We start from the raw sequence: 26,010 nt of genomic DNA, 5'->3' as shown, positions 1-26,010 counted from the left end.
CGAAGGCCGGATCTACAAAAATGTATCCATGCTGTTCGGCAGAACGCTAAAATATGAGCGATGACTTGAAAGCGTGGCACGTGTGACGTCAAATGTGTGGCGAAATTTATATATATATAGTGCTCATTGGTATAGGATGCAAATTTAGTCGCCTATCTTCTCAGTGTGTTGACAAAGAAGCAAAGTCCCAAATTTAGTCGCCTTTTGCTGGGCAGCATATGTAAAGGATCAAAAACGCGTAGAACAGAACGGGAAAATGCTGGAAGTAGGGATAATTAATTGAAAAGCAAGTGATCAATTGATGTCGATAAGTATATTTAACGTTCGTTAATGCCTTTGGGATAGCGGGTCTGTAGATAGGTAATCCAGAATCTCTCTCTCGATCGACGCTTGGTTTGTGTCCAGTAGGAACAGTGCTCAATTGCAATCACCTGCATGTCTTTCCAACTATGGATGGGTAAGTTGAAATGTCTGGCCACCGGATAGTCAGGTTTGATCTGTTTGATAGACCAGCGGTGATTGTTGATTCTGACGTTGAGCGGACCACCAGTTTCCCCAACGTATTGCATTGTGCATTTCCTACACGAGAGGAGGTAGATGACATTGCTGGATTTGCACGTCAGGTTCTGTCGGATGTTGTATGCTCTGTTGTTGATAGCACATTCAAATGTGTCTGTGGATGCTGTGTATGGACACATCATGCACCGTTTATTGTTGCATGTCTGGAATGAACCCGTTTGTGCAGCAGGAGCAAGAGGAGGAAGTTTGCTGCTCACTACAAGGTCTTTTACATTTTTTGGTCTGCGGTAGGCTAGTAGCGGTGGCTCTGGGAAAATACGCCTAAGTTTTGTTGATGACTCAATGATTTTCCAGTGGTTCCTAAGGATAGAAGGGAGATGTGGTAAGTTAGGATGGAATGTTACCACACAGGGAACACGTTGAGTGGCAGTTCTGGTTTGGTATATGAGGAGATTGGCCCTATCTAGGGCGCGGACCTTGTCGATTTCTTGGTCGATCAGATGCGATTTGTATCCTCTATAGAGAAGGTGGCATTTCATCTCTTCGCACCGGCGTTCGAAAGTGGAAATGTCGGACACTATTCGACGGATTCGTAACGCTTGTGAATAGGGAATGCTTCTGGTGGTATGCGAGGGATGACAACTGGTGGGACGGAGGTATAGATGAAAATCAGTAGGTTTCGAATACAAGTCAGTACTAATTGCCCCTTCAACTAAGGTGGATCTAGTGTCTAGAAATATATTGGTATCTGATGATATATCGGCAGTGAATTTGATGGTATTGTGTGGAATGTGTTGGCATGTTCAATAAATTCATCGAGAGACTGTCGGTTGGAGGTCCATTTGATTTCAATATCGTCAATGAATCTTAGCCAGCTGAAAGGTTTTATTGGGGCTGATGTTAACACTAGTACGTCGTTTGACCCTGTTCTCGTTAGCGATAATGTTAAAGTACTTGAATCGTCTGTTATACCCGTTGGAAACGAAACAAGCGATTACTTTGCTACGGTAACCGTAATAGAACTACAACAAAACATATCTAATGTTTCGAAACGTAACGTTTGGTTGTATAAGGATGCTGATTTTGTTTTATCTAATAATCTGATTAGAGAAATTCCTTGGTATGATGTTTTAAATTCTGCAGATAGTTTAGATGAAGCCTGTGAAATATCTACTAACAATTTCTTGAAGTTTGCCAAATCTAGTATACTATTAAAAGAAGTCACTGTACGGAAAAACGACAACCCATGTTTTACATTTGCTCTTCGACTCGAAATAAGAAAACGAAACCGATTACACAAAAATTTTCGTAAACACAAAAATAGTCATTCTTTGAAAAAAAATTAAAGATCAAAGAAATAAAGTAAACAACATGAAAAAACAGGCCAAAAATATCATTTTTTGCAAATATTAACGGTACGATTGACTTATTATGTACTTTCTGATTCTAAATCTTATTGGCGTCTTTATGCGCAGATTAGTTTGCAAATGCGTGGTGATATTCTTTAATCAGACATTATTCCCACTTTGTATTTAACCCTGAATAATTGTATCAATCTTAAGTTCATGATGATCGTCATAGGGCTAAAGCAAACGTTTGACCCTTCATGTTGAACGACTATTTCTGTTCAATAGCTAACGTCGATGAAGATTTTGATAGTCCAAGTTTTAAAATTGCATAGTTACGGAATCAGAGGAAATATTCTTTCGTGGCTAAAAGACTATCTAACGAACAAAAAACAACAAGGTAAGAAGTTAATACTTCCTCATCTATTGGTCATTTAAAGGCATGTGTTCCACAGGGCTCTGTTCTTGGTCCCCTCATTATTTCTTATTTTTATAAACGATAAAGCTGATAATTTACTTTCTCTTGCAAGAATGTTTGCCGATGACACGTCTTTATCTTTTTCTGCCAATAATTCTTTGGAAAATAGAACATGTAATGAATCATGATTTAGCTGTGATTGAAGACTGGGCTGATAAGTGGAAAGTTAGTTTAACCCTTCTAAAACAGATGTTGTAGTTTTCCATAGTTGTAATGATCCTCTTGATATAAATATGACATTTAACAATACACGACTACAAATTTCACCAAATCATAAGTACTTGGGAGTTATATTAAACGAAAATTGTAAATGGTCAGAACATATAAATACTCTAGTTAAATCTGTTTCAAAACACATTTCTATTTTAAGGAAATCGAAAATCACTCTGAGTAGAGCGACGCTTCAAAATTGTATACTGTTTTTATAAGACCTCTTTTGGAATATGCTTGTGAAGTTTGGGATGAATGTAATAGTTGTAATTTAGACAGATTAGAAAAACTACAACTAGAGGCAGCCAGAATTGTCGACAAAGTTTATATTATGAAACAGGATGAGAAACATTAAGAAACCGTCGAAAGTCAAGAAAACTAACACTATTTTACAAAATATATAATAACCTTGCTCCTTCCTATTTATATGACCTCATGTCTAATCCAGTTTATACCGTAAGCAATTACAATTTAAGAAATCTTAATAATTACGTAGTTCCAAGAACCAGATTAGGCACTTTTGAAAAATCATTTATACCTCATACAACAAAACTTTGGAATAATCTTGATATCCAAACACGTTCTTGTAATTCTATTTCAACTTTTAAAAACAAAGTTTCTTATCAAGGAGAATGTGCTTCCAACTTCTACTTATTCGGTAACAGAAAACTGAATATAATTCATACTCGACTAAGGCATAAATGCAGTGAACTAAATTCCGATCTTAAACGTGTTAATTTAACCCAATCCCCTCTATGTACATGTTCCCAGGCCATGGAGACTGTTGAACACTATTTATTATTATGTCCATTATTTGTTGTCTCTAGAAAAATATTGATACATAAACTTTTACAAAGACTTGAACTTGATTGATATAACTGCAGATCTGTTACTTTTTTGGTTCTGATGGTTTGTCTGAAACAGATAACAAAATTTTATTTTCATTAGTTCGTGATTTTATTAGCCATTCTAAACGCTTTGATTGAATTGATTTATATTTACAAATTTTATTTGATATCGTACTCGGTTTGACACAGTAAAACGCGTCTGCACAGCATTGCAAGGAGCCCTTATTAGCTCGGATTAGCGATGTATGGAGTTACAGTATGGTGCATACACGAAGAAAGGCACAGACATTTTATGGTGTGGTGTTTTCATGTATCGAATGCTTCAGAAAGTGTTATGTAGACGGCAGTTTTCTGTGTCAATCGACTACCCGATTTTATAACTTGTTGTTCATCTAAAAATGTATTTACACATTTACTAACCAGCAGTCGTAATTTTTCAATTATGATACATATAGATGTACTAGGAGTTAACTAAATGGATCGTCAAAATTTACTGTTGAATGTATGTATTACTCAAATGATACTTTTCTGTACTTTGAACAAAGGTGTATTTCTAATATTTGACAGTTAATTCATTTAATGATGTTATTTACGAATTGATTCTGTATTTTACAATAATCTTATTTTATAAAGACACGAGTAATTTTCTTCATGTTTGAACTTTATTGTAAATTTTATCTCAAGCTAGTTTTGTGCGTTATTCATCCATCATTTTGTTTAATATTTGCGGTCATGTGTATATATCATCATGATTTTTTACGGGAGAAGACGGATTATAAGTTTACAACTTGTGTCTAATCCCATTTGTATATAATGTGCAAATAAAATATGTTTAAATCAAATCACTTGAGTCAAAAACTCTTCTCACATATGGTCGAACATATAAAATGTACAGTATTTACAGCAAAATGTTTTAAATGTACATGTCCTACATCAATTATTGTTCAATTTATCGTTTACGTTTTGTCAGTGGTGGGGTATTTTTAAAACTTTAAATAACTAATTGTGTTAATGTATGTTACAATTGTGAAATAATGTGATTGCTTTCCATATCAATTAATTTCTTTGATTTTTATTAAAACAATTTGTATAATCATTTTATCCTTATTGTACTGGATTTAAATAAGACAACATACTGTATTAATTAATCCATTCATCGCCCGTGTACCATATTGACTTGTGCAAGTCTATGTATTGCACTTATTCAGGTTAATATAGCCGATAAATTATTGCGAACACTAGCCAGTGCTATACCTGAAGATGATGTCGATTTCGTTTCGTTTCTATGATGTGATCATAAATTTAATTCTACCGAAGGCGCCATTTTCGACTGACATCAACAAACTTTCCTCTGACGACTGTGGACAGTTTAATGATGAGAAACGACCAAGAAATGCATGATAATTGTGTTCAAACACGTAAATATTTCTGACACAAATTTTAAAACAATGAAGTTTTCAGATTATGTCCATGACCTATCTTTCAAACGATGTCAAAAGTCTGCGTTTTCTATTTACGTTTTCGGAACCTAGTCCGACCGACTTGCACAACCAGATTTCTGTATCATACCTACATGATCTACGTTAGTGACGTAATTAAAGAATGTTTGATCTATGTGTCAAAAAGTAACAGATTGTCCTATATGTTCTGGTACCCATCTGGGTAACAGTTACCAATTTGAGTCAATGTGAGTAACCATTTAGTTACTGGGACCCTACCAGTAGTGAAGGAACAGTTGCCGTGATTTGGGAAAAAGTAGTTATTTGCATCTCGTGAAACACATTATTTCCTCATAAACCAAGCAACACCATCATGAAGTATTCGTCAGCAGCTCCAGACATTTGGAAATCGGGACATACAGTAGAATATGCACACAATCACGACTACTGGTTAGCTCCTAGCCACTGTTGTAGCGGAAAAGATATAACCTTCTGACTCAGTCAGAAAGTTATATCTTTTCCTCTACAACAGTATCTAGTTGGGTCCCAGTATCCAAATGCAGGATCTAATTTGGTTTATAAGTTGAAAGGGCTGAACAACAAATCATATAGAGAAAGACTTCTGATCATCGGCCTACCAACACTAGAATACAGAAGAAAAAGATCAGATTTCATTCAAATGTATAGAATTATATCTGGACTAGACCGTCTAAGCCAGAGAGTGAGCAAAATGGTCAGGAGATCAAGAGAACTGAGGACAAGGGGTCACATGATGAAACTGGAGAAACAAAGACCACAACTCAACCTCAGAAAACACTTCTTTGCTGTTAGAGTTGTTGACGACTGGAATATAGTCTTCCAAATGACGTAGTGAATTCCAGCACACTAAATAGTTTTATGGCAGATCTTAATAGGCATTAGAACAACATCAACATAAAGTTCAGCCCAATCTGCTAAGCCACAAACTGAACAGGATACTCAACCAAACAAACATCAATTACCATGCATTAATATAGTAAAATAAGGCACTATGGGTGCATTGTCTGCAACTCTACATATATGTAGAATTATTTTCTAAAACTATATACCAAAGAAAGATAAAAAAATTCATGAATGCGAATAAAGGATACCAAAAAGCGAAGGCTTATGTAAGGCAGATACTGATATAACTATAAAAGAATTGACGCGGCTAATAAGTTAATGCTATTACATGTGCATAAAACTTGCTGTGTTCTGTTACAGATATCTGCAATTGATCATCAACAATCAGAGAAATTGAGAGTCCTTGATGGAGATCAAATGAATATGCACATGGGGGATGGCTGAAAGTTGTCCAAATCATATTTAACATCCTTGGAAAAGGTTAAAGGCTTTAATCATGTAAACAGCATCACTTATGATATGTTATACACAATAGAAGTTTTATGCACAGCAGATAAAAGTTGACATGACATTTAAGCCATTTAAAAAATAATTACAGTAGAACCTTATTATTAAATGATAGGGACATGAGACTAATATTTGAAAATTTAGGTATGCTTGTAAGTAAAATATTTTTAACATTTCGATTGTAAGGATACCAGATAATGTCTTTGTTCCTTTTCAAATGAGTTTTAATGTTGTAAGAGTATATTGTTATAAAAAATATGTACAATTAACATTTAAAATTGCACTCATATGTACACCAATAACCTTTGAATTCAGTTGTTTGTTGTATTCAATATTTTAATCATCCTCTTTGTTTTACACAATGAATACCAAATCATTATGTATTTACAGGTACCATTTTTAAATCCATTGATTCACTGTGATGAGTGAAGGAACAAATACAGACCATTGTCCAGAGGCTCACAAATCATTCAGATTCTTGGCGAAGAAAGACAAAGCTAAGAAGAAAAAACTTAATTTTCTCTTATCAAATGTAGTTAAAGGTTTGTAGCAATACTCAATCAGTATTTTAGCTGCTGACAAATATTTACCTTATTTTCACTGGCAGATACAAAATACTTTATTTAACCTTTCCCACGCAAATTACTACCTAACTAAATAAGTCTGATCAATTGATAAAGTTATTACCATATTTATTTTGAAAACCATGTGCCTGGTCATGATCATGAACAGATGTGCTACCAAAACAAACTTTCAAGGAAGTAAAGATAGAAACTTTAAGTGGTGTTTTAATTTTATAATGATTTCTCTCCAGCAGTGCAGCTATCTACGTAATTACAGTGAACTTGATGAATAACCAGAACTGGTGTTAGTGATATTCACAACAATTTAATGAACAAAGTGTGTATGTAATATTGTTTGTAAATTTTACAATTGAGCTGACAGCAAAGGAAATATTTTTAATTTCCTACAGTCAGAATAAAAGCTGTGTGTACATGTATAATAAATGTATCTATCGAGCAGTGACGTAGAGTACCTATCTAGTCGTAACAACATGTACAAAATGTAATTGAATAGACACTAGGACTTGTCAGTAGATGATTATGAGCCAGAGCTTGGTCATGCCTTGTAAATGTGTATATTGTGCACCCCAATTTTTCAATTAAAAATATATGAAAGAAGTATGCACTAATTATGGTAAAGCATTTCTTCCAATTATGTACCAGTAATGGTTCATTTTGCACTCATCATACTCTTCTGTCACCAACTGTGCATTTTCTTCAGCTTATATGAAAGTTTAAGAGCAAAGTAGACATTACATGTCAAGAACAGGATGAATATTTTACATTGATAGGTGAACATTTTCTTTACGTTTCAGAGCTTGGACCTGGTAATAAAAACTGGTTTGAAAATGCCACTGCTAAAAATATACAGCAGAAGAAACTGAAGCTTGAAAATGTTGACTCATCACTTTGCACACCGAGGGATAAAATCCACAGTAATGAACAGAGTGAATCCTGTAGTACAAGTAAGTGTTTAACTAGTACAAGTTAGTGTTTAACTAGTACAAGTAAGTGTTTAACTAGTACAAGTAAGTAGTTAATAGTTAGTGTTTAATTTGTGTTTAATTAGGCCAAAACAAAAATGTCTGTTTAGGGTTACATTGGCAAAAAAATAGGGTTGGTCGTTCGGTCGGGAGGATTTTTTTTTGTTTTTTTTTGTGTCTTTCACTCTAAAATGATTGCCGGAACCCGGAGTCTGAGATTGAAATCCTGACATTTTGGGGTTTTTTTTTCGTAGAAAAGTGGAAAAAAGTTAGGGTCAGGGGTAAAAAATTAGGGTGGGTCAGGTAACCCTTTTTTTGGCCTAAGTACAAGAAAGCGCTTAACTAGGACAAGTAAGTGTTTAACTTTTACAAGTAAGTGCTAGTACAAGTGAGTACTGAACCAATACATGTAAGTGCTTAACCAGTAAAAGTAATTTGGGTTGATTAAGTTAATGCCCTATTAACAGCTAGATTCATTTAAGGACATTCTAGGTTTATTGGCTGAGGAAAGCCGAGTACCCAGAGAGAAAACCACCGACCAGCGGCCAGTGCCTGGTAACCCAGAGGTGGAGGGCTTGTGATAATATGTTGTGACACCTTTTAAACCACTCAACCATTGTAGCCAGTAGAAACAAGTACTTGTGCAGTATAGATATGGCGTAGAGTTTCCTAGGATATTATTCACATTATACAGGAATTCATTATTTAATGATTCCATCACAGCCATTGCTTTTAGATAAAGAGCCAAAAGCAGACATGTTTTTACTTGAAACACTAACAATCTTTTGAAAAGTTTCAAGCTAAGCTACATAGTCAATATTAAATCTATTCCATGATATTTCATCCTGATTGTGAGTTTTCAGGAATAATGGCATTCAGGCTATCACAGATCCTCTGTAATTTATATTATATGTGTTTTTCTTTATTTTCCACTTTCCAGGTTCAGACAACAAATTTTATTCCAAAATCCAAAGACTGCTGACATCTCAGACATCAACTCCGACTGAACTATGGCAGATACCAGTATTAGGAGCAAGGTATGTCTGAATAGATATAAAAAAATTCACAGTTTTGCTTGGAAAAAAAATTAATAGTTTTGCTTGGAAAAAAAATTAATAATTCTCTTACCCTTGGCAGAGATATTTACACTTTCAGTAAGGGTAAGATCTGTAAAATTTACCCCTCAAAGGTGAAACAGGGTAAGAGTCTAAAATTGTCAAACACAAGACTTGTCAAGGTTTTGACAGCTTAAGAATCATATACTGGGGGTTGAGATCTCCTTCTTCACCCCAGAGAGGGTGAATGTTTCTTTTTCTCTTAATCTGTTTCTAACAATGATGTGACAGCACTGCAAGCAAGGGTGAGTCATGACACGACCTGCACAGTTGTTGTTGTCATTATGACATTATTGCATTTTTGTCATGATGTCATGCCATCGCTGTCACTGCAACATCATACAAGTGTTAAAACAAGCAAAGATCGTGTGTAGCATGTCTTCATCTTAGGGGGATATTCATATATTCTTTTACCCTGGGCAGGGATATCCGCAATTTTACCAGTGTGGGATTTTTCTATCTTGCCCTAGGTTGAGACAAGCTACACAAGATCTTCGCATGTGCTCACACAGGGTAATAGAAAAAGAATCATTCACCCTCGTTGGTGTAAGATAAGAGATGTTTGACAACTTGAGAATCTTACTCTCAGGTTGAGATTCTCCTGTCTCGCCCCAAAAAGGGTGAACAATGCTATTAATCTCACACAGGCCATATTGTGGAAAAGAAAATATCACACAATTAAAGTCGAACCCTGTCTGGGTGAAAAGAAACGGATATCCACACAATCTCTATCTTACCCAGGGCAAGACAACCTGCATGCACAGAACAAATATATGACGTCACAACAACAATATGACCTCACGACATTAATATAATGACGTCATGATAATACATAATTGAGGTCGCTCCAATAGCAATCTCATGCTTTACATAAATATTGTCATGTATTAATGTGATTTTAACAGTAAATACATCAGCAAGTGAAAAGGTTGAGAGAAAAATAATTATCCTTCCCCTTGATAGCGAAGCAAGGTGAATCCCAACCCTTACGGTAAAATTATTAAGTGTCAAACACTCTGTAAGCCTTGTGTTAGTTACATCTATGTACTATAATTTTACAATACTCTAAGTAAATTTGATTCTGTAAGAATATTAAATCTCTGTAACAATATCTTTAAACCTTTTTTCTCCAGCCCGGATGTGGTTTCTGGAGCTGCTCCACAGTGCAAGCAGATAGACATCAGGAAGAGTCTTGGTGTCGACTTGAACGATTCTCTATTATCCTGGACAAGTTCAATGGCAACCCCCACATTGATGGACTCAACATACAAAGGTATGTAATTTAAAAAAAAAAAAATCAGATGGCTGTAATGCCCGTTCTTGGTGTACAACATGCTTTTGTTCTTTTTTTTGTATTCATTAGCCCATAACTGCCACAAATAACAGCTTATTTTATTGATGATTTTGTCAAATTATAAGTCAATTAAGAAATATTGATCCTGTAACCCATTCACCCCTGAGTACACATTTAGATTCTTCTAGTCAAAGGCTGCAACATTCCATTTTGGAATTTCAGGGGTAAATGAGTTAATTATTATAAAAGCATTACTACCGATATACAAATTGTGGTGTCACCAATTACATGAACATCATATGCAAGTTTGCAAGTGAATGAGTGTACCTTTTGTTTCAAGTTATGCACACTTTTAGAAACCAGCATCCTCAATACTCCAGGGGTTCCGATCACTTACGATCTCTATACCCCTGGACTATCTCATAGTAAAACTGGAGGCAACAGTACAGAACAGCTAATTTAGTCCTTTGATGTGCATCAAAAGATTTGTATAACGGTACACTGTGGTTGACTTGTGGCTTTGAAGTTGGGCGTCGCTCTCTCTGAAGTCTTCAAAGGATTTTTTTTGCTGGTCTGTGATTGGTTCAGATTTTTCCTCTGAGCTGCCTTCAGTTTTACTATGAGATAGTCCAGGGTGTAGAGATCGTAAGTTATCGGAACCGCTGGAGCATCAGGATGAGAAACCAGTAAAGTTTAATATTACCAAGTATTGTACATCCATTGTCCAGAAAATTATAAATAAATTCTGATCAAGTCAGTTATTCTATGTGGTAAGGATATGATGAGATACTTCAAATTTAATGAAATATCTTCACTAGAATATACTATCTTTGATTTTTCTTTTGCTTATAATAACAGATTTTCCAGTATTTAATGTTCTATGCATGGTTCAATGATCAACTGGACTTTTCTCTGGATATTTTTTTTTCAATGTGTGTTGAAATAACTATTAGAGTTTAATATTCATTGATGTTTTCCTGACAGGTTCTCCGTCTCCTGTAGTGAAACCACAAAAGGTCAGTATCTCCCTGCCAGTCTATTGGTAACCATCATATTTATCACATTGAAATCTCAATGGTTAAACGTGCTGTGTTACCGTTTTCAATATTAGTGCAGATAAGTTAAAAACTTTCATTACAAATATTGATTTCAGTATTTTGGAAATATTTGTCTACAGGTATTTATATCTATGTGAAATGTATGTAAACCAAGCAATTTTACTATTTTCTTTAAAAAGATAGCTCTTTAATTGAATGCATGAAGTTTTATAAACAGGTAGTCAATTTACATACAGCAGTTTTGAGAAAGTTAATGCCAGTGAAGCATTTATACAATTTGGTTCTAATGTTTTTCTATAGATACAAATCTATTAGATGGATTAAACAGCATACAAGGATTCTATAAAAGCTGTCTGCTAAATATTAAAAAGTAAATTATGAATTGTTGTACATAATTTAAGTTCTTTCCATACAGGGTTTGCCAAGAGTCCTGTTTTCTCCAGGACCATCACAGACTGATGAAGATTTAATCGCCCTGGAGAATACATCTGAGGACAACACCGATGATGATGAAGAACCACATTCCATTCTCCCTGCAAGGAAGAAATCAAAGATCACAGGAACTCTGATATCTCATGATGTGGCTACGCTTCAAAACATTAATCAACATGAACTGTTTAATACAGACTCTGAAAATCTCACCGAGACTGATTCTGAGGAGAAATTTAGTTCAAAGTCGAGGATATCTTCAAAAAACTGCAAAAATCCTTCCACTGAAAATGAAAGTGTTGGTTCAAGTGTCATTGAAGAAGAAAGTATGCCTTTGTTTTCACAAGATTTATATATGGAGGATGAAATTGAAGAAAGCCAAAATCAAGATGTCACGAGAGTTATTCAGGGCATTAAAAGAGAGAATATATCTAAGACCACAGCAGATGACTCGGGAGTGTCTGAAGTTCTGTCAGACTTTTTTGATCCGCCATCAAGTGCCGTAGGGCAGAAACGAAGATGTGCTCCTAGGAAAGGAAAGAAAAGAAAACTACTTGATGACAGTTTGAGAGAACTAGTTAGTCATTTGTCCAGACATTTGTCCAGAAAATTATAAATAAATTCTGATCAAGTCAGTTATTCTATGTGGTAAGGATATGTTGAGATACTTCAAATTTAATGAAATATCTTCACTACAATAAAGTATCTTTGATTTTTCTTTTGCTTATAATAACAGATTTTCCAATATTTAATGTTCTACGCATGGTTCAATGATCGACTGGACTTTTCTCTGAATAATTTTTTTTCAATGTGTGTTGAAATAACTATTAGAGTTTAATATTCATTGATGTTTTCCTGACAGGTTCTCCGTCTCCTGTAGTGAAACCACAAAAGGTCAGTATCTCCCTGCCAGTCTATTGGTAACCATCATATTTATCACATTGAAATCTCAATGGTTAAACGTGCTGTGTTACCGTTTTCAATATTAGTGCAGATAAGTTAAAAACTTTCATTACAAATATTGATTTCAGTATTTTGGAAATATTTGTTTACAGGTATTTACATCTATGTGAAATGTATGTAAACCAAGCAATTTTACTATTTTCTTTAAAAAGATAGCTCTTTAATTGAATTCATTAAATCTTTTATCAACAGGTAGTCAATTTACATACAGCAGTTTTGAGAAAGTTAATGCCAGTGAAGCATTTATACAATTTGATTCTAATGTTTTTCTATAGATACAAATCTATTAGATGGATTAAACAGCATACAAGGATTCTATAAAAGCTGTCTGCTAAATATTAAAAAAGTAAATTATGAATTGTTGTACATAATTTAAGTTCTTTCCATACAGGGTTTGCCAAGAGTCCTGTTTTCTCCAGGACCATCACAGACTGATGAAGATTTAATCGCCCTGGAGAATACATCTGAGGACAACACCGATGATGATGAAGAACTATATTCCATTCTCCCTGCAAGGAAGAAATCAAAGATAACAGGAACTCTGATATCCCACGATGTGGCTACGCTTCAAAACATCAATCAACATGAACTGTTTAATACAGACTCTGAAAATCTCACCGAGACTGATTCTGAGGAGAAATTTAGTTCAAAGTCGAGGATATCTTCAAAAAACTGCAAAAATCCTTCCACTGAAAATGAAAGTGTTGGTTCAAGTGTCATTGAAGAAGAAAGTATGCCTTTGTTTTCACAAGATTTATATATGGAGGATGAAATTGAAGAAAGCCAAAATCAAGATGTCACGAGAGTTATTCAAGGCATTAAAAGGGAGAATATATCTAAGACCACAGCAGATGACTCGGGAGTGTCTGAAGTTCTGTCAGACTTTTTTGATCCGCCATCAAGTGCCGTAGGCAGACGAAGATGTGCTCCTAGGAAAGGAAAGAAAAGAAAACTACTTGATGACAGTTTGAATTTTGGAAGTTGTGATGAAAGTATGGTGAGCTATTCAACACCAAAAAGCGCAAAGAAGAAAACTGCATGGTTAAGTATTGAAGATAGGGATGATCAAAACAAAAGTCATTTGCAGAAGGAAGGAGGCGAAATCAAACAAGAATTTCAAATAACTATTAAAAGTGAAAAAGTTGAAAATCAAAGTCAGAATGATTCGCAAAGGGAAGAAAATGATAGGACAGAAGAATACAAAATTACTGTTAAAAGTGAGCTAATAGAAGGTGAACTTCATTCAACGACTCCAAAAATTTGTTTGAGGAATCAGTCTCTTTCCCTTAGTCAGGAAAATGTTAGCCATGAACACTGTTCTACACCAAATAATGCTGATAAGACATTGAAGTCAATTCTGTCGAGTAAGAAAAATGATGGATCGGCTGTGAAGAGTAATAAAAAGGTCAGGTTTTCTGTAGAGGAAAAGTCGTCGTTAAAACGAAATCCTACACAGCTTGAGGACGAGGAGTGTGTTTCGCCAGACGTATTTGTGGAGAATTTGATGGCGAATGACCTGAATACAGGAGAGAAAAAGAAAGATGATTGTCATACAATTCCTGTAACCATTTCAAATGGAAATTCAGCGCAAACTAACTTAATGCTGGGAAATATACGCAGTGATAAACAGCCAAAGACAGATTCGAATGTAGAAATATGTGATGAACTTTTCTCCCAAGTTTCTCCAACAGCCTTGAATGAAATGTGCTCTGCAGTTACAATGGTAGATACAGACAATTTAACACAGAAACCGCACAAAGGAAATATCAAAACAAACATTAAGCTCCCAGCAGATGATAATCCTATTTCAGTGAAAGTTGAAAACAAAGATACCACTTTACCTGAAATGAAAACTGAAACTGTTGACAAAGTTCAAAGCCATCCTGTTAAATCAGAGGGGAACTTACCAGTGCATGAACCATCAAATCCAAAACCAAATTTGTTAAGGAGTTCCATTGGTCTCGCATCTAAACCGAGGAAGTTTCTGTATCCATCCTCAAACCAGATCAATAAGCTGTGTCCTAAAACTGTTTATGGATTCGCTGAACAGAAAAACCTGACGATGGATACACACACTTTTGCGAGCATGGATACACACAATTCTGCTAGCACAGTCACACCACAATATACTGAGTTGGTTCATGATCATGATCAGCAGTCTGTTGATAATTTAGGGACAGGAGATAAAGGTGGTAACAAAAGCTGGCAGGATCAACCAACCCTCAATGCAGGCATCCGTAGAAGTATTGGTAAGTATAAGTAAGTATTAGAAAGTATTGGTAAGTATTGGTAAGTATTGGTAAGTATTGGTAAGTATTAGTAAGTAATGGTAAGTATTGGTATGTCTCTAATACTATAATGTAACTTTCTTTCGTGTCAATCTCATTAAAATTAGACTTTTAATTACACTCCAATATGGTGCGGTACGTCATGCTCCAATACAAGATCTAACAACTCCAGTTCGGGGTCACCTCATGAAGCATGACTCCTATGGTTAGTCAATCAGTGTGTCCCCTACAAAATCTTCAGAATTATAAACGGCTAACGGTATGTCCCGAGATGTTCCGATTCTAGGCCAACATGCTGAGGTGACCCCAAACGGGGTATTGTTAGATCTTGTTTAATCTTATCAAAGGCTAATTTTAATTAGATTACTTTTATGTGTCGTTTACTTTTCTCACTTTGGCAACTTATCCCCCGCCCAACGAAGTTGGCGGGGGATATACAAATGGGTTCCGTCCGTCCGTCTGTCCGTCCATACGAATGGTTTCCGGAGCATAACTCTAAAACCAGTAAAGATATTTCCACGAAACTTCATAGACACATTGGTCTTATGGTCTAGTAGTGCCTTTTGCTATTTTTAGGTTTTCATTTTTTGCATTTTTTCCGTAACCATGGAAACATTGCTGAAAATATCATATTTTTGTACCAAGTTCGTTTCCGGAGCATAACTCTAAAACCAGAAGTGATATTTCCACGAAACTTCATAGACACATTGGTCTTATGGTCTAGTAGTGCCTTTTGCTATTTTAAGGTTTTCACTTTTTGTTCTTTTTTCTGTAACCATGGAAACATTGCTGAAAATGGCAGATTTTTGTGTAAGAATCGTTTCCGGAGCACAACTCTAAAACCAGCAGAGATATTTCCATGAAACTTCATAGACACATTGTTCTTATAGTCTAGTAGTGCCTTCTGCTATTTTTAGGTTTTCATTTTTTGCACTTTTTCCGTAACCATGGAAACATTGCTGAAAATGTCATATTTTTGTACCAGGTTCGTTTCCGCAGCATAACTGGAAAACCGTTGAGATATATGCACAGAACTCCATAGGCACATTAGTCTTAATGTCTAGTAGTGCCTTTTGCTATTTTAAGGTTTTCACTTTTTGTACTTTTTTCTGTAACCATGGAAACATTGCTGAAAATGGCAGATTTTTGTGTAAGAATCGTTTCCGGAGCACAACTCTAAAACCAGCAGAGATATTTTCCATGAAACTTCATAGACACATTGTTCTTATGGTCTAGTAGTGCCTTTTGCTATTTTAAGGTTTTCACTTTTTGTGCTTTTTTCTGTAACCATAGAAACATTACTGAAAATATCATATTTTTGTAGCAGGTTCATTTCCAGAGCATAACTCCAAAACCAGCAGAGATATTTCACACGAAACTTCATAGACACATTCTTTTTATGGTCTAGTAGTGCCTTTTGCTATTTTTAGGTTTTCATTTTTTGCACTTTTTCCGTTACCATGGAAACATTGCTGAAAATATCATGGTAAATGGTAAATGTTACTTTGCAAAACTCCACCCATCTTTGTGTATATAGTCTAATATAAATGTCAAGGCTGTATACCTGATTCAACAATTGCAGCCCCGCTCTACTTGAATTATACTCCATCTTTCTTTAGCTCAACTTCCTGTTTAGGTCATCTGACGGAAGGTCAGGATGACCTATTGTCATCGTGTTTTGTCCGTCGTCGTGCGCCGTCCGCCGTGCGAAAACTATTTATACAAAAGCCTACTCCTACTAAACCCTTGAGTGAATTACATCCATATTTGGTATGAAACATCCTTGGGGAAGGACAATCATATTTTATATAAATGAGATAGGTCCGACCCCTAGGGGCAGAGGGGCGGGGCCCCAAAAGGGCAAATTTTCTTAATTTTAGCTTTAAAATCCTACTCCTCCTTCATCCTTTGATGGATTTCATCCATATTGGGTGTGAAACATTATTGGGATATGGACAATCATAATTTATATAAATGAGCCTGGTCCGATCCCTTGGGGTTGAAGGAAGGGGCCCCAAAAGGGCAAATTTTCTTAATTTTAGCTTTAAAATCCTACTCCTCCTTCATCCTTGGATGGATTTCATCTATATTTGGTGTGAAACATCATTGGGGAAGGACAATCATATTTTATATAAATGAGCCTGGTCCGACCCCTTGGGGCTGAGGCCCCAAATGGGGAAATGTTCTTAATTATCCCCCGCGAAACGCGTTTGCGGGGGATATTGATTTGGGCTCTGTCCGTCTGTCCGTCCGTGCGTGCGTCCGTCCGTCCGTCCGTCCGAGTATCGTTTCCGGGCTATAACTCCTAAACCGTTCAACTTGGCTACACGAAACTTTCTGTACATGTTAGGCTAGTGCTCTAGTTGTGCCTTTTGCTAATGGGAACCTTTCATTTTCGATACTTTTTCTGTTACCATGGAAACTTATTCAAAAATACCATATTATTAAAGTTTCCTTTCTATTCCGGGCTATAACTCGAAAACCGTTCAACTTGGCTACACGAAACTTTCTGTACATGTTAGGCTAGTGCTCTAGTTGTGCCTTTTTCTAATGGGAACCTTCCATTTTCAATACTTTTTCTGTTACCATGGAAACTTATTAAAAAATACCATATTATTAAAGTTTCCTTTCTATTCCGGGCTATAACTCGAAAACCGTTCAACTTGGCTACACGAAACTTTCTGTACATGTTAGGCTAGTGCTCTAGTTGTGCCTTTTGCTAATGGGAACCTTTCATTTTCGATACTTTTTCTGTTACCATGGAAACTTATTCAAAAATACCATATTATTAAAGTTTCCTTTCTATTCCGGGCTATAACTCGAAAACCGTTCAATTTGGCTACATGAAACTTTCTGTACATGTTAGGCTAGTGCTCTAGTTGTGCCTTTTTCTAATGGGAACCTTCCATTTTCAATACTTTTTCTGTTACCATGGAAATTTATTAAAAAATACAACTGGGCGCGGGGGATAATGCCAAGCTTTGCGGCTCCTTGTTTTAGCTTTAAAATCCTACTCCTCCTTCATCCTTGGATGAATTTCATCCATATTTGGTGTGAAACATCATTGGGGAAAGGACAATAATATTTTATATAAATGAGTCTTGTCCGACCTCTAGGGACTGAGGGGTGGGGTCCCAAAAGGGCAAATTTTCTTATTTTAGCTGGCCCACTTCCTGTTTTCAGGTTTTGGTCTCCGATCTCAATCAAAATTGGTCTATAGGGGTTTCAATTGATGCCGAACAACGTGCAAACATTTTCGTAAAGATTTTGGTATTCCAAGATGGAAGTTGGCCCACTTCCTGTTTTAAAGTTTCAGTCTGCGATCTCAATGAAAATTGATATATAGGGGTTTTAATTGACGCTGAACAACATGCAAACATTTTCGTAAAGATTTTGGTATTCCAAGATGGCTGCTGGCCCACTTCCCACTTCCTTTTTTCAGGTTTCCGTCTCCGATCTCAATGAAAATTGATCTATAGGGGTTTTAATTTATTCAGAAGGGGGAACTTTAGGTGAGGACAATCATATTTTATAAAGGACCAAGCTAAGACCCATTGGGATAGTACGGCGGAGGTCCAAAATGGGAGCTTTGCTGAAATTTGGCTGTAAAATCTGACTCCTCCTTATATTAATCCGTGAATGGGTTACAACCATATATGGATGAAGGGCTACCAAGTTTATTCAACAAATGACATTTACCTATTTCAGAAACTTACATATTCAACTAAGGAGTTCCTTGTATTGTTTATATTAATCGTTAACGACTACTTTATACTGTGAATTTGTTGTTTTGTGCCATGAGTCAGATGACCGTTAAGGCCCATGGGCCTCTTGTTCCTGTTTTTTTTTCATACACATAAGTCTCCACAATCAAACTTACTTCAGCTTTGATATCTCCATTGGTGGGGGATCTGAATGACTATATATGTCCTTGTTAGTTAATTTGCATAAGTTTTATATCTGCTAATGTATGGTTAATAAGTACTTCTAGTGATACGTAATCCCATTCAGTTTTTAAAATATGTGAAAGTTTAAAGTTAATTTTAGCCTATCATGAACTTGTTTTGAAATTGACAATTTAAAATCGTGATAGAAAGTTAAAGCATCTACTTTGATGGGTAACAACCCTAGTTTCTCTAAATAAACTCTCAGCATAAGTATATTAAAGTATATTGTTTTTGAGAAAAAGGTGCTGGGGAGGTTTTTTTATTTTGACTAAATACTTTTATCATTCAATTTTGTAGTTTAGAATATTGGACACAATAATATTAACACAAACATATTGAGAAACTATTTTATTCTTATATAAAGGTAATATATTTATGATTGAGAAAAAATATGTTAGGAGAATGCTGCTTAGTTTTGTCATGAAAGTCACTTTCAAGAAGTAAAATTACATAGCTCAATTTTTCATAAAACATAGATGTCATGTTTCAGAAGACAGATTATAAAAAAGTACCTTGTACACTTATTATCACAAAGAGTACATTTAGATATCATATATCCAGTTTAAAGCAAAAATGTTAAATTTCTTTTTTCTTTTTACAGGTTTTGAAAGTTTTTCTTCTATGGCAAAAAGTGAGAAGCTTGATGCAGAAACTGATAAACCTGAGGATAAAAGAGATGGAATTAAACCACCACCTCATGGGGATGCTAGAAAATTGATTGAAACTGAAAAAAAGGTTACAAATTCAAAAGGGGAGCAAAACGAAAAAGATTACCGCCAATTTGATAATAATGTTCAATCTCCTACAAGATTCAAAAGATCATCATTGAATGGACAACTATCTAAAGAGTTCCCATTCAATACAGATCCAGATTTCATGAAGGGAATTCTTCAAAGGACAACACTCCCAAATCAAGTTATTTCGGATGTTACTGGAAAGCACAAGGTTAATTGTATGGAAAGTGAAAGGTCATCAACACGTAAAGTTAATTATATGGAAAGTGAAAGTACATCTACAAATATGAATACTGTATCAGGTAGTGTGAATACCATAGAATTTGGAATAGAGCAGGTAGCATGTAATACAGCACATATTCCAAATAAAGACAGTCCTCAACCTATCCAGGGAGATCAGTTGAAACCTTTGCCAAATTTAACAGGCTTTACTGGGTTTTCATCAGCAAGCAGAAAGTCGATGAAGTTCAGTGAAAAGAAATTATGCAAGGCTAAACAGTTGTTCATCAGTATAGACTGTGATACTGGTATAACAGATGAAAGTAGTTTACAGTTAGCAGACGTCCACAATGTCCTTAAAGATAAAAACATGGCGGAAATCAAAGAACTTGGTAACAATTATGAAATGAAACTACCTAGACGAACATGTACTAGTTCTCATGCTGTTTTAAGCAATTGGAACAAGACTACATCAGCTGCCTCTACAACAAAGTCTGATATTATTCATTCACATTTCAAAACAGCTCCAGCATTTGCAAAATATTGTGAGGCTAATTTAGAGGACATGCTGGAGAAAGTTTTGGAGGTAAGAAATTCATCTGGACCAGCTGTATTTGAAAATACTTATGGCCGTACAAAGGACTTTCAAAGTGTCAGGGATGAGAGACTGGGCTCCAAACATGCCAGCTTTGAAAAAGCAATGTCTGTGATGGAAAATTCTACAGTGGATAATTTGGATGTTATAAGTATGTCTACTGATCCAGTTAGTTCAAAGACTGAAGATTATTCTGATAAACTTGGCAACAGAGAGGGGAGTGTAGCTACAACTGAAACTAATGCAGTTTTCAAAGGTTTCACAACAGCTTCTGGAAAGTGTCTCAAACTCAGTGATACAAGTTTGAAGAAGGCGTCAGCATTACTGGATGATGTTAATACAAACTTTACATTAACAAGCGGTCCATTACAAGAGATAGTTGAAAAGAGTCAAGAATCCACCAAAAGTAGCTATGATAAAGCCAGAAATAACACTGCTATTAAGGACAATGTTACTGTAAGCTCAATACGTCAGATTCCTGTAGAAATACCAACTCAACAAATTGTCAATGAAGATAAAGTTCATCAGCCCTTGGGAAAAATGCCCATCGGCAAATCATGTAGTAACGTTGGCAGAAGTGAGTTGGAAATTGGCTTACCAACAGAAGTTGTTGTGGATGAAGTGACAATGAAAGTAAAAGTCCCAAGGAAAATATTGGGGTTAAGCAGTGCCACCAGAAAATCTCTTCAAATGAGGAATTCATATTTGGGAAATTCAACAAAATCATTGGACACAAAGATAAATGATGAGCAAAACAACAATTTTGACATTGGTGGTGTGGAAAAAAGGTTGGGAAATCATTCCAATGTGGAAAAAGCGACATTTTCTGAAGATGGGCAAATGGATGTCGATATTACTGATGATACAGCTTCTGGGACAAAACGGAAACTTGGAAATCCAGCTTTAATGGAACCAACGCCACATGTTGGTGATTTTAGTGAAGATGAACTTGAATCAAAATCAAGTCAAACACAAGATGGAATTTTTAATGACTTAAGTAAATCAGCAGACATTGGCAGTACCAGTGAGTTTGGAGGATTTAGTACTGCTAGAGGGAAAAAACTAAAAGATAGCGATCTAAGTTTGAAAAAAGCTATCTCACTAGTTGCAGATGTCGATGCTGGAGATTTGAGTACAGTAGGTGGACCTAGGAACAGCATTACTGAAACTTCAGCTGACAATAAATCAGCAGTATGCAGCAGTACTGGTGAATTAGGAGGATTCAGCACAGCTGCAGGGAGGAAACTGGAAGTTTGTGACAAGAGCATGAAAACAGCGATGTCCCTTATCGTTGATGTTGACAGTGGTGCAACAGATATTCCAAACAGAGAAGGTCATAGTGAATATAAAACTAGGTTAAGTGGAAAAAATCCTACAGGTTTGAACATGAATGATTTCCGCATTGCCTCTGGACTAGACGGGTTTAGTACTGCCGGAGGAAAGAAACTAAAACTATCAGAAAACAGTATGAGAAAGGCAATGTCTATCATCTCGGAGGCAGCAGATACAGAAGACATTTCTATGCATGATGGATTTAAAAAGTCATCTAGCTTAGCAACAGAAGGATTCCAAACTGCAACAGGTAGACATCTGCAGATCAACGAAGCTAGTCTCTGTAAAGGAATGTCTGTTTTCCGGGATGTCGATGCAGAAGTTACGAAAGAACTGGTTCTATTCGATAAGGATGTAACAGATATTCTGAATGTACCAAGAAAGTCTGAATCAACTTCAAGTAAGGAAAAATACGTTAAAACAAATGCTGGTAAAAGAACTTCTTCACGATTTCCCCCTGGAGCTGTTGTTCCTAAAGGATTTAGACCATTCAAACCCCCGAAAATCACAAAGAAACCAGAGGTTGAGAAAACCAATGACAAGCCATGTGTGAATATAAAAGATGAATTACGTGATGGAAAACAAGGTGTAAATAGTATGCAAAGTGCTTTAGCAAGTGGCAAAGACATTCCAGCAGTATCAGAAAGTAATATTGATGAGCCATCAAAAACTTTCTCTGATACTTTTGATAGAACAATTGGAGATATTCATGAAATATCTAAGGGAGAAAACTCCGCAACAATTGAAGATAATCATAGAGATAAAATGTCAATGTTAAAGGAAGAAAAGCATGATCAGGATATTGAACCTTTCGTCATGGACGAACTATTTTCAGAGGAGTTTGAATCATCGCAGCGTTTTAGTCCTGGATCAGGTAAAGTTTTACGTTCTCAGAAAGGAATTGCAACACCTCGCAAACAAGGCAAGGAAGCAGACGTGCTTCCCTCGGACGAATACGAAGAATTCTTAGATATAGAGGACATTGTGCTGTGTGAAGCTACAGAAATCAAGTGTGAGCCACCTTCACAGACTGAAAATTTAGATAGCAAGATGATTGAAGCTATCAGCGAAAGAAATAAAGAAGAAACTTTCTTGAAGGAGGTGACATTGTCATTTGATCAGTGTAATAAGTATGTAGTGTCAAAAACACTGACATCTGGACAAGCAAGTGGTTTCTCTGGTTTCCAATGTACCTCAGGAAAAAATATAAGGATTTCTGACGAAGCTGTTAGAAAATCTAAGCAAAATTTCGAAGACTTGTCTTCTGAATTAGAGCAAAATTCGGAAAAAATGGATGAACTAATTGAACAGGAACTTAAGGAATATTCTGAAATAAAGATGGAGGAATGCTCAGAGCAGCAAGCAAGTTATTCAGGGTTACAAACTGTTTCTGGAATGATTGACTTTTCATCTGATAGTGTTGTATCTAAGAACAAACAAAGAAGTGATCTGTTCGGAAATAAAATGATGATGGAAGCAGACATGGGGAAAGTCGTGAATTCTAACAATGTCACGGAGGATGAAATTGAAATGCCAGCTGAGTCTTTGAAAACTACAGTGAATATAAAACCTTGTCATAACTCTACTGACCATCTCAGATTAGAGTATGGAGGATTCAAAAGTGCCTCGGGTAAGAAAGTGAAAGTATCGGAGGAAGCAATGACAAAGGCCACACAGAGCATCAGTGATTGGTGCTCTGAAACCACAGACAATAAAAATACAACCGCTAAGGACAGACCTAATAAGGAAGTGGTACCCGAGTTTGGTGGATTTCAAAGGGCTTCTGGGAAGAAGGTTAGTGTTTCAGATGAAGCATTAGCAGAAGCTAGACAGAGGATTATTGATAGGGATTCTGATGTAGTTAAGGAACCTCTGCATGACAAAACAGAAACAGTTCAAGCAGAAATCCAGAAACAGGAAAGCATTTCAGAATTTACTGGATTTCAAAGCACCTCTGGGAAGAATGTTAGTGTTTCAGAGAAAGCTTTAGCAAAAGCCAGACAGAACATTAGTGATTGGAATTCCGAAATTACTGAAAGTAAAACTGAAGTTAAAACTAAGACAATAATCAAAGACAGTACTAATCAAGAAAAAGATTCAGAATTCCCTGGATTTCAAAGTGCATCAGGGAAAAAAGTGAGCATTTCAAATCAAGCTTTAGAAAAAGCCAGAGAGAACATCAGTAAATGGAACTCCGACTTACCTGTAGTCACTGAACCATTGCAAGAAAAAACAGAACATCTTGAAAGACTCTGTCCAGACGAGGAGAGTCTTCCCGAAGTTGCTGGATTTCAAACTGCTTCAGGGAAAAAAGTTAGTGTTTCAAATACAGCTTTAGCAAAAGCCAAACAGAACCTCAGTGATTGGTCCTCAGAACTTAACCTTGACCAATCAGACTTACCGGAAAGTTCATCTTTCAGAGATGATGATATTGATTCTAAGGGAGACAAGTCCTGTGTTATATCCAATAATAGAGACATTTGTGATGGCATCGGTTTCTCTGGTGATAATAAGGAAGTGAAGGAAGAAGACTGGCTTGTTCCAAAATGTAAACTTGTCGGTGCATCAGAAAACATTGAGAAATCTGAATCTGTGAAAATGGCAAAAGAAGATAAAACGGAACAGGAAAGTACAGGGCTATGCTTACAGAATGATCATTATTCTCTTCAAGAAGTTATGAATTCTCAGTACGATTTTTCTCAGGATGAATCTGACATGAATGTTGAGCATATGGTGATTCAATGTACTTCTGATTCCCCTAATGCTATAAGGAAAAAAGTGAATGATACTGAAAATTCTACAGAACAAACAAGTAAAGTATTAGATGATGTCAAAAATTCTCCATTCCAAGGTGCTTCAGGGAAAAAAGTGAGCATTTCAGAAATTGCAATGGAACAAGCAAGGAAAGTTTTTGATGATGTCGGAAATTCACCATTCCAAAGCGCTTCAGGGAAAAAGGTGAGCATTTCAGAAATTGCAATGGAACAAGCAAGGAAAGTTTTTGATGATGTCGGAAATTCACCATTCCAAAGTGCTTCAGGGAAAAAGGTGAATGTATCTGAAAATGCAATTGAACAGGCAAGGAAAGTATTAGATGATGCCAGAAATTCTCCATTCCAAAATGCTTCAGGGAAAAAAGTGAGCATTTCAGAAAATGCTATGGAACAAGCAAGGAAAGTTTTTGATGTTGTCGGAAATTCACCATTCCAAAGTGCTTCAGGAAAAAAAGTGATTATTTCAGAAAATGCTATGGAACAAGCAAGGAAAGTATTAGATGATGTCGGAAATTCTCCATTCCAAAGTGCTTCAGGGAATAAAGTCACCATATCCAAAAACTCTATTGAACAGACAAGGAAAGTTTTTGATGCTGTCGGAAATTCCCCATTCCAAAGTGCCTCTGGGAATAAAGTTAACATATCGCAAAATGTTTTGGAGCATGCTAAACAGACATTGGCCATGGCAGAAGTTTCAGGTTCACAATTCCACAGTGCCTCCGATGAAAAGGTTGATATTACTGAAAGTGCCCTTCAACATGCCAGGAAAAGTATGGAGAATACAGATACATCTTTGAAGAATGTTTCTAAAACACTGACAGGTCATACACCTTCTGGGGTGCACAGGGGATTTGAAACCAATATCAAAGGAAGTTCTCTGTCTTTTAATTCACCTTTTCAAACGGCAACAGGTAGTAAAATTTGCATTTCTGAGAGTTCACTGCAGCATGTAAGAAAAGCCACATCAAGTTTGGAAAGTTCAACGCTGCTGGATAATCGGAAATCTTCAACATCTGGTCCAGAGCATATAAAACTAGACAAAGGCCCTAGGTTAACATATCAGATCAGGAAAGAAGTTTCTACCATCCAGGACAACAACCAGTCCCGTCATCCTGTGGAAGAAAATTTTGTTATGCCTGTAAAACACGGTGGAGGTCTTACTACCCCAAGAACTTGTCAGCAGATTACAGGATTTTCATCGTGTGGACTCAGTGATACAGACAGACCGGTGTTAATAGAGGGGATGAACCACAGCTTAGACGAGTTCTGTCAGCCGGACGATTTCCTGGAGGAAATGGAAGTGACGCCTAAACGTCGGAAGGTGGAGGAAGGTAAGCACTAAAACTAACTATCTGGTTGTGAATAGCTTTGATCTGATTCATCATTGATATACTCTACTGAAAGTTATAAAAGAAATGATATCAAAATTTTCAATCATAATGGTACTGTCAGTTAGATCTGTTCTCTTGCACTGCTTTGTTTACTGT

The 26,010-nt window shown here is 36.1% G+C and overlaps 1 protein-coding gene across 1 annotated transcript in view; it reads left to right on the top strand.

The window, feature by feature from the left end:
• The first annotated feature begins 4,718 nt into the window (after positions 1–4,718).
• Positions 4,719–26,010, top strand: part of LOC138333776 (breast cancer type 2 susceptibility protein homolog) — a 40,043-nt gene continuing 18,751 nt past the window's right edge. Inside the window, exons 1-9 of the mRNA XM_069282356.1 lie at positions 4,719–4,819; positions 6,083–6,202; positions 6,620–6,771; positions 7,608–7,757; positions 8,716–8,812; positions 10,024–10,163; positions 11,169–11,200; positions 13,026–14,883; positions 19,471–25,854. Of these exons, the coding sequence (XP_069138457.1) occupies positions 6,651–6,771; positions 7,608–7,757; positions 8,716–8,812; positions 10,024–10,163; positions 11,169–11,200; positions 13,026–14,883; positions 19,471–25,854 (8,782 nt within the window). The 5' untranslated portion in view covers positions 4,719–4,819; positions 6,083–6,202; positions 6,620–6,650. The remainder of the gene's footprint in view (positions 4,820–6,082; positions 6,203–6,619; positions 6,772–7,607; positions 7,758–8,715; positions 8,813–10,023; positions 10,164–11,168; positions 11,201–13,025; positions 14,884–19,470; positions 25,855–26,010) is intronic.

Source organism: Argopecten irradians, chromosome 10, assembly GCF_041381155.1.
Source record: "Argopecten irradians isolate NY chromosome 10, Ai_NY, whole genome shotgun sequence".
In the NCBI taxonomy this organism is placed as follows: Eukaryota; Metazoa; Mollusca; class Bivalvia; order Pectinida; family Pectinidae; genus Argopecten; species Argopecten irradians.
This window is presented reverse-complemented; position numbering and strand designations above follow the sequence as displayed.